Source organism: Molossus molossus, unplaced genomic scaffold (genome assembly GCF_014108415.1).
Source record: "Molossus molossus isolate mMolMol1 unplaced genomic scaffold, mMolMol1.p scaffold_m16_p_13, whole genome shotgun sequence".
In the NCBI taxonomy this organism is placed as follows: Eukaryota; Metazoa; Chordata; class Mammalia; order Chiroptera; family Molossidae; genus Molossus; species Molossus molossus.
The window spans coordinates 70,722,556-70,736,582 of record NW_023425348.1 but is presented as its reverse complement, the minus strand read 5'-3'; the positions used below and the strand labels follow the sequence as shown (position 1 = coordinate 70,736,582).

Genomic DNA, 14,027 nt, shown 5'->3' with positions numbered 1-14,027 from the left:
TTCTACAATCTAAAACTGGATTGACATACTGTCTTTACAAAAAAGCTCTGTATGATTTAGAGCCTATGTTTTTATTAACTCTTTCAGAATGTACCAGTAAAAAAATTAGAAAACAGTCACTCCTTGTAAGAGTCACTGTTAGAACAGATTGATGGTTATCAGATGGAAGAGGTGTTATGGGACTGGGTAAAAGGAAAGGGATCAAGAAGTACAAATTGGTAGTTATAATATAATCACAGGGATGTAAAGTACAGCACAGGGAATATAGTCAATAATATTGTAATAACTATGTAAGGTGCCAGGTGGGTACCAGAAATATCGAGGTGGGAGGTGCGATTTGTAAAGTATATGATTATCAAACCACTATGCTATACACTTGAAACTAATACAAAATAATATTGAATGTAAACTGTAATTGAAAAAAAAATGTATATAAAGCCACTGTTAAGCCTAGTTACTTAAATTAATCTGCCAGATCAAAGACATCAAGTTCTTTGCCATTTGGGTTCTCAAATGCTAGTTCCATATTCCTTGTCTATTTTAAACTCTATCACTCAACTCACATTTTCCCAAACAGAAAAACTACTTATTCTGGCCTCTTGTACCCAGTTCTCAGTTACAACCGAGCTAGGCTATGCCTACAACAACCATTGATTACACAGAACTTCCTTTACTTTTTAATATAAATGTATGGCATTCTACTGTACATATATCATTATTTATTTAATGAGTTGTTTACTGATGAAAATATTTCGATTATTTCCAATCATTTGCTACTTAAAAATATGCTACATAAAAGCTCATATATATTTTATTTTACATTGAGTAAATATATTCATCAGGCAAACTTCCAAAAGAATCAAAGGGTATGATTTTGTAATTCTGAAGGATACTACCAAATTAACCTTCACAGGAGCTATACCTACTTACATTTCACCAGCAAAGCATAAGTACTAATCCGCCCCCACCAGCTCAGTGTCTTACCAAACATTTTATTTTATTTTTTCCCGTTCCTGCCCCGCCACCTCCAGCATTGTTGTCTATGTCCATTGGTTATGCATATATGCATTAAGTTCTTTGGTTTATCTTTTCCCTCCCCCAGCATAACCCCGGCCCCCTCCTCTGAGGTTTGTCAGTTTGAAGTCTACTTCTATGTCTCTGGGTCTATTTTGTTCATTATATTTCGCAAATAATGAGATCATGTGATATTTGTCTTTCTTAGATTGGCTTATTTCGCTTAGCATAATACTCTCCAGGTCCCTCCATGTTGTCTCAAAGGATAAGAGATCTTTCTGTCTTACAGCTGCATGGTATTCCATTGTGTAGATGTACCACAGCCAAACATTTTAGATTACTGACAATCTGATAAGAAAAAAATGGCAAGCCAGTGTAGTTTTAATTTGTATTTATCTTACTGTATTTGAAATTGGGCATCTGTTTTTACATGTTTAAGACCCACCTGCATTTTCTTTTCATGTTTTTGCACATTTTAAAAATTGGATTGGTAGACTATTCCTTATTTAGTTTAGAATTTCTTTATATACAATGAAATATAGTCCTTATTCTATTATATGGGTTGTAAATGTCCTCTCTCCAGTTTATAGTTTGTTCATAGTCATTTGCTATTCAAATAGCTTCCTTACTTAAATTAGAACAATTTACTAGTACCTAATGTGTACCTATTATAACATATTTTATACTCGGTACACAATTGATGCTTAATCAATATCTGCTGACTGCAAGAGTAAATGGATGATCATGCACTAAAAATTTACTGAGTATGTGGGTATTAATAGCGGTGCTGGAGATACAGAGAAAATAAAACAAGCTGTCTGCCTTTATAGAGAATTCTGTCTGGTGGAGAAGATAGCATATTAACAACTATAAAATAATGTATAGAAGTACTTTAAAATATATGAAATGCTATGGAAACAAAAATAAAATACTAGATACTTATGTATGGAAAGCTGTCAGAGGTAGTACCAGTTTCACTTGGAAAAGTTGGTAAATAAGAAAGTAAACAAGAAATACAAGCAATTCATAAGGAACAATTCTCACAGGATGGATGAATATGGTTTTTTATATACACACATATGGAGAGGACTAAAGGGTAGGCTTGAATTCAAGTGTATAGATCTTTTTTTTTCCTTTATTGATTTTAGAGAGAGAGGAAGAGAGAGATAGAAATGTCAGTAAGAGAGACCATCAACTGGCTAACTCCTGCATGCCCCCCACTGGGGATCAGGCCCACAATCTGGGCATGTGTCCTGACCGGGATTTGAACCAGCGACCTCTTGGTGCAAGAGTCGACGCTCAACCACTGACCCATACCAGCTGGACTAAAGTGCAGATTTTACACACAATCTTGAGGAGTTTATATTTCATATTGCAGGCTTATAATGGCAAACAGATTTCATCTCATATACCACTAACTCTCATTAATTGATGTGATTACCCAGAACACTACAGAAATTTCTAAGGTTTTATCTATGTTTTGCAGGAGAGTACTATGACTGACAATATACCATGAACTCAGAGGAGGTAGTGGGAACAGGAGAGCAAGTTAGGCATTTGCAGTTTAGCAGTGTCGTCTGTCCTCGGGAACGTAACACTGGTGCGAATGTGGAGGATGAGAGAAGGGTGGACTGTGGGAACTGTGTCACATTCCAATTAGAACTCCTCTCTCTTTCTACCAGTATGATAAGGTCTGATAGATATTAGAGTGTTCTAAAAAGCAGTGAGGCAGACAAATGAGGGCAATGAATGAACAGAGCAGAGCCTTCACCAGGAGCAGAGCTCCTGAGCTTGAGTGGGCAGATTTACTGACATCTACTTTGACTTCTCAAAAATGTTCCCCCAACTTCCCATCTCTTAGTCAATTCTGGATAGCTCAGGTTATAAATACCTGAATTTGAAAGTGTAATGGTTAAAATATATAGGAATAAAAAGTTATTCCATAGAACTACCACTTAAATTGAATATTTACAAGTAACTATGCTGGATAGAAATGGCTTTGTTAGTAATAATTAAAATGTGCATACTACATAAAGCAATCTCTTGAGTCAAAGCAATTCCTAACAAGATACCAAGAGTGTATTTCACAGAACTAGAACAATGTTCCAAAAATTTATATGGAAACATAAAAGATCCCAAATAGCCACAGCAATCTTAAGAAAGAAGACCTTAGTTGGAGGAGTCATACTGCCTGATAGCAAACTATACGTCAAGGCCAGAGTAAAAAAAAAAAAAAACAGCATGGTTTTGGCATAAAAACAGATATATAAATCAATGGAGCAGAATACAGAGTTGAGAAATCAATCCATTTATGATCAATTAATATTTGACTAAGGAGGTAAAAACATACAATGAAGTAAAGACAGTCTATTTAATAAATAGTGTTGAGAAAATTAAACAGATTTGTGCAAAAAAATAAAATTAGACCACCTTTTTACACCATACACAAGAATAAAACTCAAATTAGATTAAAGACTTAAATATAAGACTTGAAACCATGAAAATTCTAGAAAAAAACATAGGCGGTAAAATCTCAGACATTTCTCGTAGCAATAGTTTTTCTGATATATCTCCTTAGGCAAGGGAAACAGAAGAAAAAAACAAACAAATGGGATCACATCAAAATAAAAAGTTTTTGCACATGGAAGGAAACCATTAACAAAATGAAAAAGGCAACCCACTGACTGAGAGAAGATAATTTGCCAATCATACATCTGATAAGGCATTAATATCCAAAATGTATTAAGAACTCAAATAACTCAACCCTAAAAATCAAACAATACAATTTAAAAAAGGGCAAAGAAAATGAATAGACACTTCTCCAAAGAGGACATATAGATGGCCAATAGACATATGAAAAGATGCTCAATGTCAGTCATCATCAGAGAAATGCAAATTAAAACCACAATGAGATATCAACTCACACCTGTCAGAATGGCTATCACCAATAAATCAACAGACAAGTACCGACGAGGATGTGGAGAAAACGGAACCCTTGTGCACTGTTAGGGGGAATGCAGACTGCTGCAAGCACTGTGAAAAACAGTATGGGGTTTCCTCAAAAAATAAAAAATAACACTGTCTTATAACCCAGCAATTACACTTCTGGGAATATATCAGAAGAAACCCGAAACACTAATTTGAAAGAATATATGCACCCCTCTGTGACTGCAGTTCTATTACAATAGCCAAGATTTGGAAACAGTCTAAGGTGCCCATCAGTAGATGAATGGATAAAAAAGCAGTGGTACATTTACACAATGGAATACTATTTGGCTGTAAAAAAAAAAAAGAAGAAAATCTTACCCTTTACAACAGCATGAATGGACCTGGAGAGTATTATGCAAAGTTAAATTAGCCACTCAGAGAAAGATAAGTACCACATGATTTCACTTATATGTAGAATCTAATGAACAAAATAAACAAACAAATAGAAACAGACTTATAGATACAAAGAACAGATTGACGGCTGTCAGATGGAAGGGGAGTTGGAAGCTGGATGAAAAAGGTGAAGGGATCAAGCACAATACAAAACAAACAAAAAACTCAGAGACACAGACAAGAATATGGTGATTACCAGAAGGAAAAAGGGGGTTGAGGGAGGTGCAAAAGGGTAAAGGGGGTATAAATAGTGACAGAAGGAGACTTGACTTGGGGTGGTGAACACACAATCCAATATACAGATGATATGTTATAGAATTCTACACCTGAAACCTATATAATTTTATTAACCAATGTTACACCATTAAAATTAAAAAAGAAATGGCTTTGCTAATTCACTTACTCTGACTTGCAACCCTAGAAAAAAAGACTCTGTATGGAGATGGTGGAAGAAATGAAAATAATCTATTTTGGTTTTTAAAAAGAACACAATTTGCTATAATTTTATTTTTAAGGAATATGTCATCTTGATCAAATATGCTATAAATGAAATATATAGTTATTTAAGTAAACATATATACACTGTATTGCACTTAAAGAATAACAGGTACACAACAAGAGATTCCATAAAATGAAAACAAATGCATTTGCAAATTTTAGAAATACATAGTTTGTATTGTTGACTTGCCTCCATCTTGGGTAATAGCTGATAACGCCAAGCTATTTTCATCTTAACATTAGATTCTGGTGTTTTATGATTATATGCATCTTCATCAGTTTTTCTTTTACAATTATCATCAAGTAATGGTGCAGGAAGTTCCTAAGAAAACAGAAGAACACATTATTGTTCCTTAAATACTAATATTAGCAATACTAAAATTTTCCAATGTATTAAAAATCGATACCTTACAATTGGTTTAAGCATAAAGTCATGACAAATAGAAGTCTAAAACAGAGAAACAGGGTAAATATAATATTAAATGTGCAATTTAAATTTTTAGGAATGAACTAGAATTTAAAGAAAATATTCTAGTTTTTATACAAACCAAAATCAACTGCTATTGCAACAAGAGGCTATGCTCATATTTTAAATTTAAGCATTTAAAGCAGTCTCAAATTAGCATTCACATATTACATGTAATTATTGTTATGTTTGCCACAAGGTAAAAATAAAGCTCATGTGCAATCTGTTTACTGGTTTTGTAATTCTAGAATTCAAAAAACTCATTCACCGAAGTAATGATGAAAAAATAACTAAGGATAAAGACATTTATTTTGTCCATATCAAACATCAGTTTTGCACCTGCAGGCTTATGCTTCTTTTTTAAACAATAAATGCAGAATTTAAAATCTCTGCTTAAATCAAGAAACAATGGATTCCAATTTTACTTTTTTGGGGGATGCTGACCTACTGAGTGACTACATAAAAACATACAGAAAACATTTTCTTTTTTGTGTGTGAAAAGGTACTATAGAAATAATGCAAAGAAAAAAGTATATAAGTTTTTTGGAGAAGGAAAACCCATGCAACAATTCAATCTTTTATTAGCCAGAATCATAAAGATAGTCTGGGGCACTGGATTAGTAAACATAATCTTGTGTTATATTATTAATAGTCTAAATTTCAACTTTTACTTTTCAAGATCAGCTTTATATACACTTATAATCAAATCAGCTAATCAGCTGGAAAATACATTAACCATCACATACTTTAGTGACCTCCTAAAAGACCTTCAATTGGATTTACACTTTTATTTATGACAGTATTAGAAACTAGGTATATCATTTGAGCTCTGAATCCATCATTCCTAGAATAGTATTAATATGTTAGAAAATATAAAGTATCTTCTTTTTCCAATGAAAGTGAACATTTGTAAGGGGTATAGTACAATACAGCACAATGGTTAAGTCTGAATTCTGCCACAAGATTGTTTGGGCCCAAATCTTGACTTTATACACTAGTAGCTTTGTCCGTGGTTATGTTGAATACCTATTGGCTTTCTCTATGTCTCCATTTATCATCTGAAGAATGGAGAAACAAGTATTTACTCCATCATATTTTTGTAAGGAAAAAATGAATTAAAAATATATAATACAGAGAATGGTACATGATGCATATTAAACAATAAATGTTTGATTACAGATTATAGGAATTCAGTCAAATAATTGTCTCAACCATTACTCAGAGCCACACATTTTGACCGTCAATACCAGGTAATAGTATAAATATTTGGATTAAAAAAATATTTTTCAATCTCAGAGACACTTAATAATAGTTATGACAAAAGTATATAGTAAAAAAAAAAAAAAAAAGAGCCAACCTCTTCCACGATAATCATTAACGACATTCCTAGCATATACTTATGTGTATATATGTTAGAAAAAATACTTTCATAAAAGCAGTATATGATAACATGCTATGAATAATTTTGTACTTTAATTTATAAATTAAAATTGAAGTAAAATTGAAAACAATGTTGAACTGATCAATGATTCTATTCCTCAAGAGACATTATTTCTTAACATATTCTCCTGCAAGATTAGAAATGTGATTATGAAGCCTATAAAGACATAGGAGTACTATATTCTTTTTTACATGTTTCAGTTCTCAACAAAATCAATACTTCTCCTTTCCTCCTATAAAAATGAGAAAATTAGTACTTAAAATGCTTTCTCTCCCCCAAGTTTAGTTTTCTCTATTAATTTCTATATTGTCAAGGATTATAGCATTTATATACTAGTGTGCAACCAAACACAAAAGTTTAGGTGTTTGTTGAAATGGCCTCCTCATTGGTCCTTTTACTACTGTTCCACCATTCTTGAGTTTTGTTAATCAATAGCAGCACTCACTTAGCAGTGTCAGGAAGATACTAGGCATAGACAGTGAACAAAACAAAGTCCCTGCTTTCATAGAGTTACATCCTAGAAGGGTAGTAATATGAACTTGAAGAAAAAAGAGGAAAGAAATACAAAGTAAAGGAAGGAGGTGCTACCTTAAATAGGATAGTCAACGAAGCTCTCCTTAAGGAAATAGATTATATTTTCAAATACATTTTTATTCAACTAACATTTTACTTCATTAAAAAAATTTTTTTCCCCTTATTCATTTTCGAGAGATAGGATGGGAGAAGGAGAGAGAGATAGAAACATCAATGAGAGTGAACATGGCTTGGTTGCCTCCTGCATGCCCCACATTGGGAACCAGGCCCACTACCTGGGCATGTGCCCTGGCCAGGAATTGAACTAGCGACCTCTTGGTGCATGGGTCAATGCTCAACCACTGAGCCATACCAGCTGGGCTCAACTAACATTTTGGTTAGACATTATATTTAATAATATTTCCACTTGCTTAGAACTTGGTAGATATTGCTCTACTGTCCCTGGACAAAGAATGGTGCTGTAGGGAGGTTTGAAGCCTTCTACTTTTATAGGAGAGTTGTTTTTTCTGCCTGAATAATTCTTCCTTTATATTTGCAGTACAATAGCTTAAATGGACTATATTTATGTGTATTGCTTTGTATTATTTCCCCCGTTAACCAGATGTCCTTTCAAGCTGAAGATTCTTAATTTCAAGTAAAATATTTTTGTGCCTCATGTTTAAAATTATTTTTCTGTTCCACAGTGAAACAGAATATATCATTGTTGATATACATATTAAATATATCATGGACAGTTATAAAACATCACACAGTAACCAATTAATATGTTAGATGAATAAATATGTTCTCCCATCTTCTGGACTAGCATTAACCAAAAGAACTTTCTGTAACATTGGAAATGTTCCTACTTGTGCTGGCCAATACAGTAGCTACTAACTAGTTAAATTAAAAAGTTTCCACATTGTAATTATATCTTCACTTGTTTTAATCTCATTTCTCTAATTTAACTGTGACTGTTGCTACTATATTGGGTAATGATATTATTTAAGTCAACCTAATTACCATGTTTTCTTATTTGATTTTAAATATTTTATTGAATTCATGTTCTAATTTATTAAACTCTTCCATAAATCTCTTATGGAGGATTTCCTTCTGTTCTTGGGTTTTCTTCCAAATTGAGTTTTTTCCTCTACCTAAAGTTTGAGAGCTAAGTATTTTAATATCAACCCATTTTTTCGTACTTTCATGATAAGAGACTTTGGCAACGTTAAACGCCATCCTTCTTTTTAAGAAGACCTAGGCTCTCAGTTTTCTTATGAGATTCCATTAAATGCCAAGTTCGTGCATTCAGATTACTTGAGTCAGTGAGAATTTTATTCCCACTTAGGATGTGGTATACCATTAGGTTTTGGATTATGTACCCAATTCACAGTTGCTTTCTGAAACATTTGCTTTAGTTTAATACCATTAGTCCCAGTTATTTCTCAAGATTATGCTAATTTATTGGTTTCTAGGTGTGAGGGTGAAATTAGGAACTGAACCTAATGAAGACTTTTGCTTGGCCTTGGTCTTTTTTATTTTATTTTATTTTATATATATATATATTTTATCCTCACCATATATATATATATATATATATATATATATATATATATATATTATCCTCACCCAAGGACATTTTTTGATATTTTGTTCAAATAGAGTGGGAGGGAGAGAGAGAGAGAGAAACATCGATGTGAAAGGGACACATTGAGTGGTTGCCACCCACACAACCCAACCAGGGCTGGGGACAAACTGCAACCTAGGTACGTGCCCTTAGCAGGAACCGAACCCGGGTCTCTGGGGACCGCAGGCCAATGCTCTAACCGATGAGCCAAACCGGCCAGGGCAGTCTTTAGAAATTTATGTTATTAGGTTGAGCCCTGACTTTTCTTGTTCTGATTAGTAGAACTGATTTTGAGAGTATTTTAAATTATGTTTTGTTTGATAAAGTAGAGAGTCTAGTATCCTGATATCTTAACCCCCAAGTTCCCATATACAATAATTCTCAGGTAATCTTCAAGAAAAATGTGGATAGAGAGAATACAGAAATAAACACCCATAACCCTGTTACAAAAGATCTAATAGAACATTCTGTTTAGAACATTTCAAACATATAAAACATGTCTTCTTACATATATTGTTTGATTGGTATCATTCTATCTCTAAAAATATAAATTCTTTTAATGTGAATTATCTTAAATTATTGGTTTTCAATTATTTTCCTGCCTGCATACATTCACACAGACAGCATAATCCCATTAATACTTTTTATTGCCTTGTGGAAGGAATGGATAAAACTTGTGCAATGTTAAAATAAAAGTTTGGAGATTTTGGTGTTCTCCACCTTTCCCTCTGTCCCACAGTCCTATCTGTAGGGTGAAGAACCACTCATTTTATTTCTAAAATGAGGGAAAAAAAATGAAATAAGATATTATAAAACTTATACATAATCAATTTATATCTAGCTTGCCAAATCTATTTTCATGTGCAATTGTCTAAAATTTGTTTTTCCTCAGTTGTCTTTTTCCATATTGAAAAAAGATTCTAGATATCAAGTAAAACATTTTATCATCTGAATTAGTTTTGCTAATTTCAGTAATAAAGACATATCAGCATTATTTATAAAACCCTAGGTCTAGAATTATACTATTCAATACAGTAGGCCCTATTTGAAGTTTTTATTAGTGAAAATTAAACAAAATGATAAACTCAGTGTCTTGACTACACCAGCCACATGTTAAGTGTCCAGGAGCCACATGAAGCTAATGGTTCCTCTGTAGGGCAGTGCAGGTAGAGAACATTTTCAACATCCCAGAAAATTCTGTCAAGTGCTGGTTTAGACAATTAAAACAAAATTACCTATTTATTCATCTATCAATTTAAATTGTTTACTCTGTGAGGTTTTACAATCGTCAATGATACACTATATATTGATATTAACCAGGATTTTGAAGAAGCATCACAATTTGTTTAAAATTAAAAAGGAGATTATTTTATTTTTCAGTACCTAGAAAAGTTATATGCTTCCCTGTCCTTTCCCCTTCCCCCCAAATCATGCACAATGAATTACGTAAGAGATCATGAACTGCCTTCTTTGCTTTAGGCATAGTTTTCTGTATATCTCATCTTTAACTCTATTTTCCCTGATTCCTTCAGCTCTTTCATACATAACTTCTATAATACGAATGTTTATAAACTGATTCACATCCTTTATGGAACAAGGCAAATAAGAAATACATATTTTAATTTATTTATTTTTAATTAATTTATTTTTGTTACCAATGTTTCTCCTTTTTCCTCCATCGACACCCTCCTCCCCACCCCCCACCCCCATTCACAGTATTGTTGCCCATCTCCAATGATTATGCATATATGCATATAAGTTCTTTGGTTTATTTCCCTCCCCTCCGAGGTTTGTCAGTCTAATAGAAATAAATATTTTTAAAAACAATTTCCTAGTAGTTATCTATAAGATTAAATAAAACCCAACACAAAATGTTATTTCACCTACCAAAAATTTAACAATATTTTTTCACTATAATTTTTTAACTTACAAAAAACAGTACTCAACTATCCTTATAAAAAAATCAATTATTTATTAAATAGTTCTTAATTTAAAAGGTGGTAAATGTTCAATATAGAAAATTATTAGATACAAAAACATATAAAAAAGAAAATAATCTATCAGCCTACCATCTAGAAATAACAACTCTGAACATATTTGAGTATTTCCCTCCAGTCTTATTTATTTATTCATATATATATGACAAAATGTACACTGACTATTTGGATATTATAATATATATTATTTGTACTATAAGTATGATACTGTGAGCATTCCTACATTTACTTTGCAAAATAAGATTTTCAATGGCTGCATTTTGTATAGCTCAGATAATATTCAGTTTATCATTTCCTACTGTTGAACCTTTTAGTCTGCCTGCAGTCCAAGAATAATACAATAAATGTTGTTTATAACATATATCCTTTGTGTCTTAAATTATTTTCTCTGAGGTATATAAACATCTAGAAAATAATAGAGAATAATATAAAACTACCCAATTTCTACCACTTGGCTTTAACAAGTCTCAACAACTGGCATAGTTGAAAAGCATATGAGCAATTGCGGTAATACTCTTTACTGCAGGATAAGGAGGTGATACTCTTGTGTGAAAACAGACAAAATTTGTTGGAAATCCTTAAAAGGAACATAAGACCCCCAGATCCCCAATTTCCCTCTCCAAGCCAGGACACTCCTCCTCCTCCACTGTGCAAGAGAAATGGAGAGGAGGTCAAATCAGACAAACTTTGGAAATAGGAACACAACAGAGGGCAGGGGTGAAGACAGGGTAACAGCGAAATCTTCAGACAGAAGAGCAACACAACTTCCTCTTCCCCATACACATAGACACAGCTGCCTCCCACTGCTAGGCTCTCAGAAGGCCAGAAGCCATCCTTAAATGGAACAGGCAGGAGACTGGGAGAGGAGTCCTCCCTGGGGAAATTGACAAAATTAAGAGAAAAGACCTTTAGAGAAATACCATTAGCTAAGCATACAGTAAATCTACCAGACCACAAGTTGTATGTTCAAAAACATAGCCCTTTAAATAGCTTTCTAGACCCTCTCTCTTCACTATCACAGGACAGCCAAGAATGATCAGATTATTTGAGAAAAGCATCCAATATGGAATTCAAAGACCAAGATAAACATGTAGAAAATAAAAACAATGCCAGAAACAGATAAAAACTTCAGAAAGAATAAAATACAATATCTATTATATGAGATGGTGCATATAAAATAAAATAAAATAAAATAAAATACTTCACTGACTTATTTATAGAACATCATAAACAAAAGAAGCTGTCAACCAAAATAGATCCAGAGTCATGGAAGTACAGAACAGACTAACAAACCTCCGAAGGATGGTGGGGTATAGGAAGGGTGGGAAGAGATAAACCAAAGAACTTATATGCATTTACGCACAAGCAGTGAACACAGACATTAGGTTGGGGAAAGCAGGAGAGGGGTGGGAGTGGGGAGGAGGGGTCAATAGGGAAAAAAGGGGGTCATCTGTAATACTTTCAACAATAAAAATAAAAAAAAATACTTCAGTAAAAGGAAACAATTGGAAAAACGTGAATTTCTAGTAATTAAAAATATAAGAGCAGATTTGAAAAAACAATTGACCGGAAGCACTACATCAAGTTGGTCGAATCTGTCAGAATTTTAAAAAATGATGATAGTAATGATAATTAAAAAAAAAGTCACATTAGAAGGATGGTCTGAAATAAATTAAAAAACAAACAAACAAACACACACAGTAACTAACATGTTTTAAAGTACTTTCCAACTGCCAGGCACTCTTCTATTTATTAATTTAATTTTTTTTATCCTCACCCAAGGACATTTTTGCATTTATCTTCAGATAGACCGGGAGAGAGAGAGGGAGGAAGAGAGGGAGAGAGAAACATTGATGTGAGAGAGACACATCAAGTGGTTGCAACCCACACGACTCCAACTGGCGCCGGGGACAAACTACAACTGAGGTATGTGCCCTTAGTGGGAACCGAATCTGGGACTCTCTGGTCCACGGGCCGACGCTCTAACCGCTGAGCCAAACCGGCCAGGGCCCAAGCACCCTTCTAAGCCCTTTATACAATTAACAACTTTAATCCTTAAAACAATCTTAAGAAGTAAGCACTATTATTAAACCCATTTTATAGATGAAGGCATTGTAGTACAAAGATTAATTAACTTGATGAAAGTCAGTCCTGTTCTATCATTCAGTTTCTTCACCATTAGGCTGTACTGCCTCTTAAAGAGACAGAAAATGAGAGAGAGAAAAGAAAATATTTAGAGGATTATTTCAGGAGGTTGATACCACAGAAGGATTTCTAGACAGAGAAGCAGATGATAGAGGAAAATAACAAAGAAATAATCTAGGAGAAATTTCCAGAAATAAAAAATAGGCGACTTTAGATTTAAAATCCTACTGAGTACTCAAACTGTAAGTGAAAATAGACATACACCAAAGCATATAATTCTGACATTACAGAATAAGGGAGAACAAAGAACATATCTGCACAGCTTCCAGGGGTTGGGTGGAAGTCAGAGGAATATGAATGCCATCAAACTTTGCAATAGCAACACTGGACTTTTCCAAGAGAAAGTTATTTCCAGCCTACTAGTCTATATTTAACCAAACAAATGTTAAATTTGAGGGTAGAATTAAGACATTTTCAGACATGCAGAATTTTAAAATCTCTACTGCCTCACACTTACCCTCTACCTCCACTCTCTCTCAAATTACCAAGAAGGTGTCTGCCAGGAGCTAAGTCAGGGCAATGGCCAGGATGATGAAGGGAAGTGCCAGAATACAACCGTGTAGGCTGCCAAGCGAACACGTACGTAGTCCATTTGGAGCAGAAGGACGGAGGATTCTAGGGAGATGATGCTTAAACACATGAAGAGTCATCTATCTACAAGTCAGGAAGAGTACTCACCAGAAGTAAATCTGCTGGAACCTCTTGGACTTCCAGCCTCTAGAACTGTGAGAAAATCAATTTCTGTTCTTTAAGCCCCCCAGTCAGTCTATGGCATTTTGTTATGGCAGCCCAAGATGACCAAGACAGATTTTGATACCAAAATAAATGGGTACTGATGTAACAAATGCCTAAAAATAAGAAAATGGTTTTGGAATTGGATAATTC

At 33.7% G+C, this 14,027-nt stretch overlaps 1 protein-coding gene across 1 annotated transcript in view; it reads right to left on the bottom strand.

Moving 5' to 3' along the window:
* ELP4 (elongator acetyltransferase complex subunit 4) overlaps positions 1–14,027 on the bottom strand; it is a 210,204-nt gene that overhangs the window by 162,109 nt on the left and 34,068 nt on the right. The window contains exon 4 of the mRNA XM_036259175.1: positions 5,084–5,215. Within this exon, the coding sequence (XP_036115068.1) occupies positions 5,084–5,215 (132 nt within the window). The remainder of the gene's footprint in view (positions 1–5,083; positions 5,216–14,027) is intronic.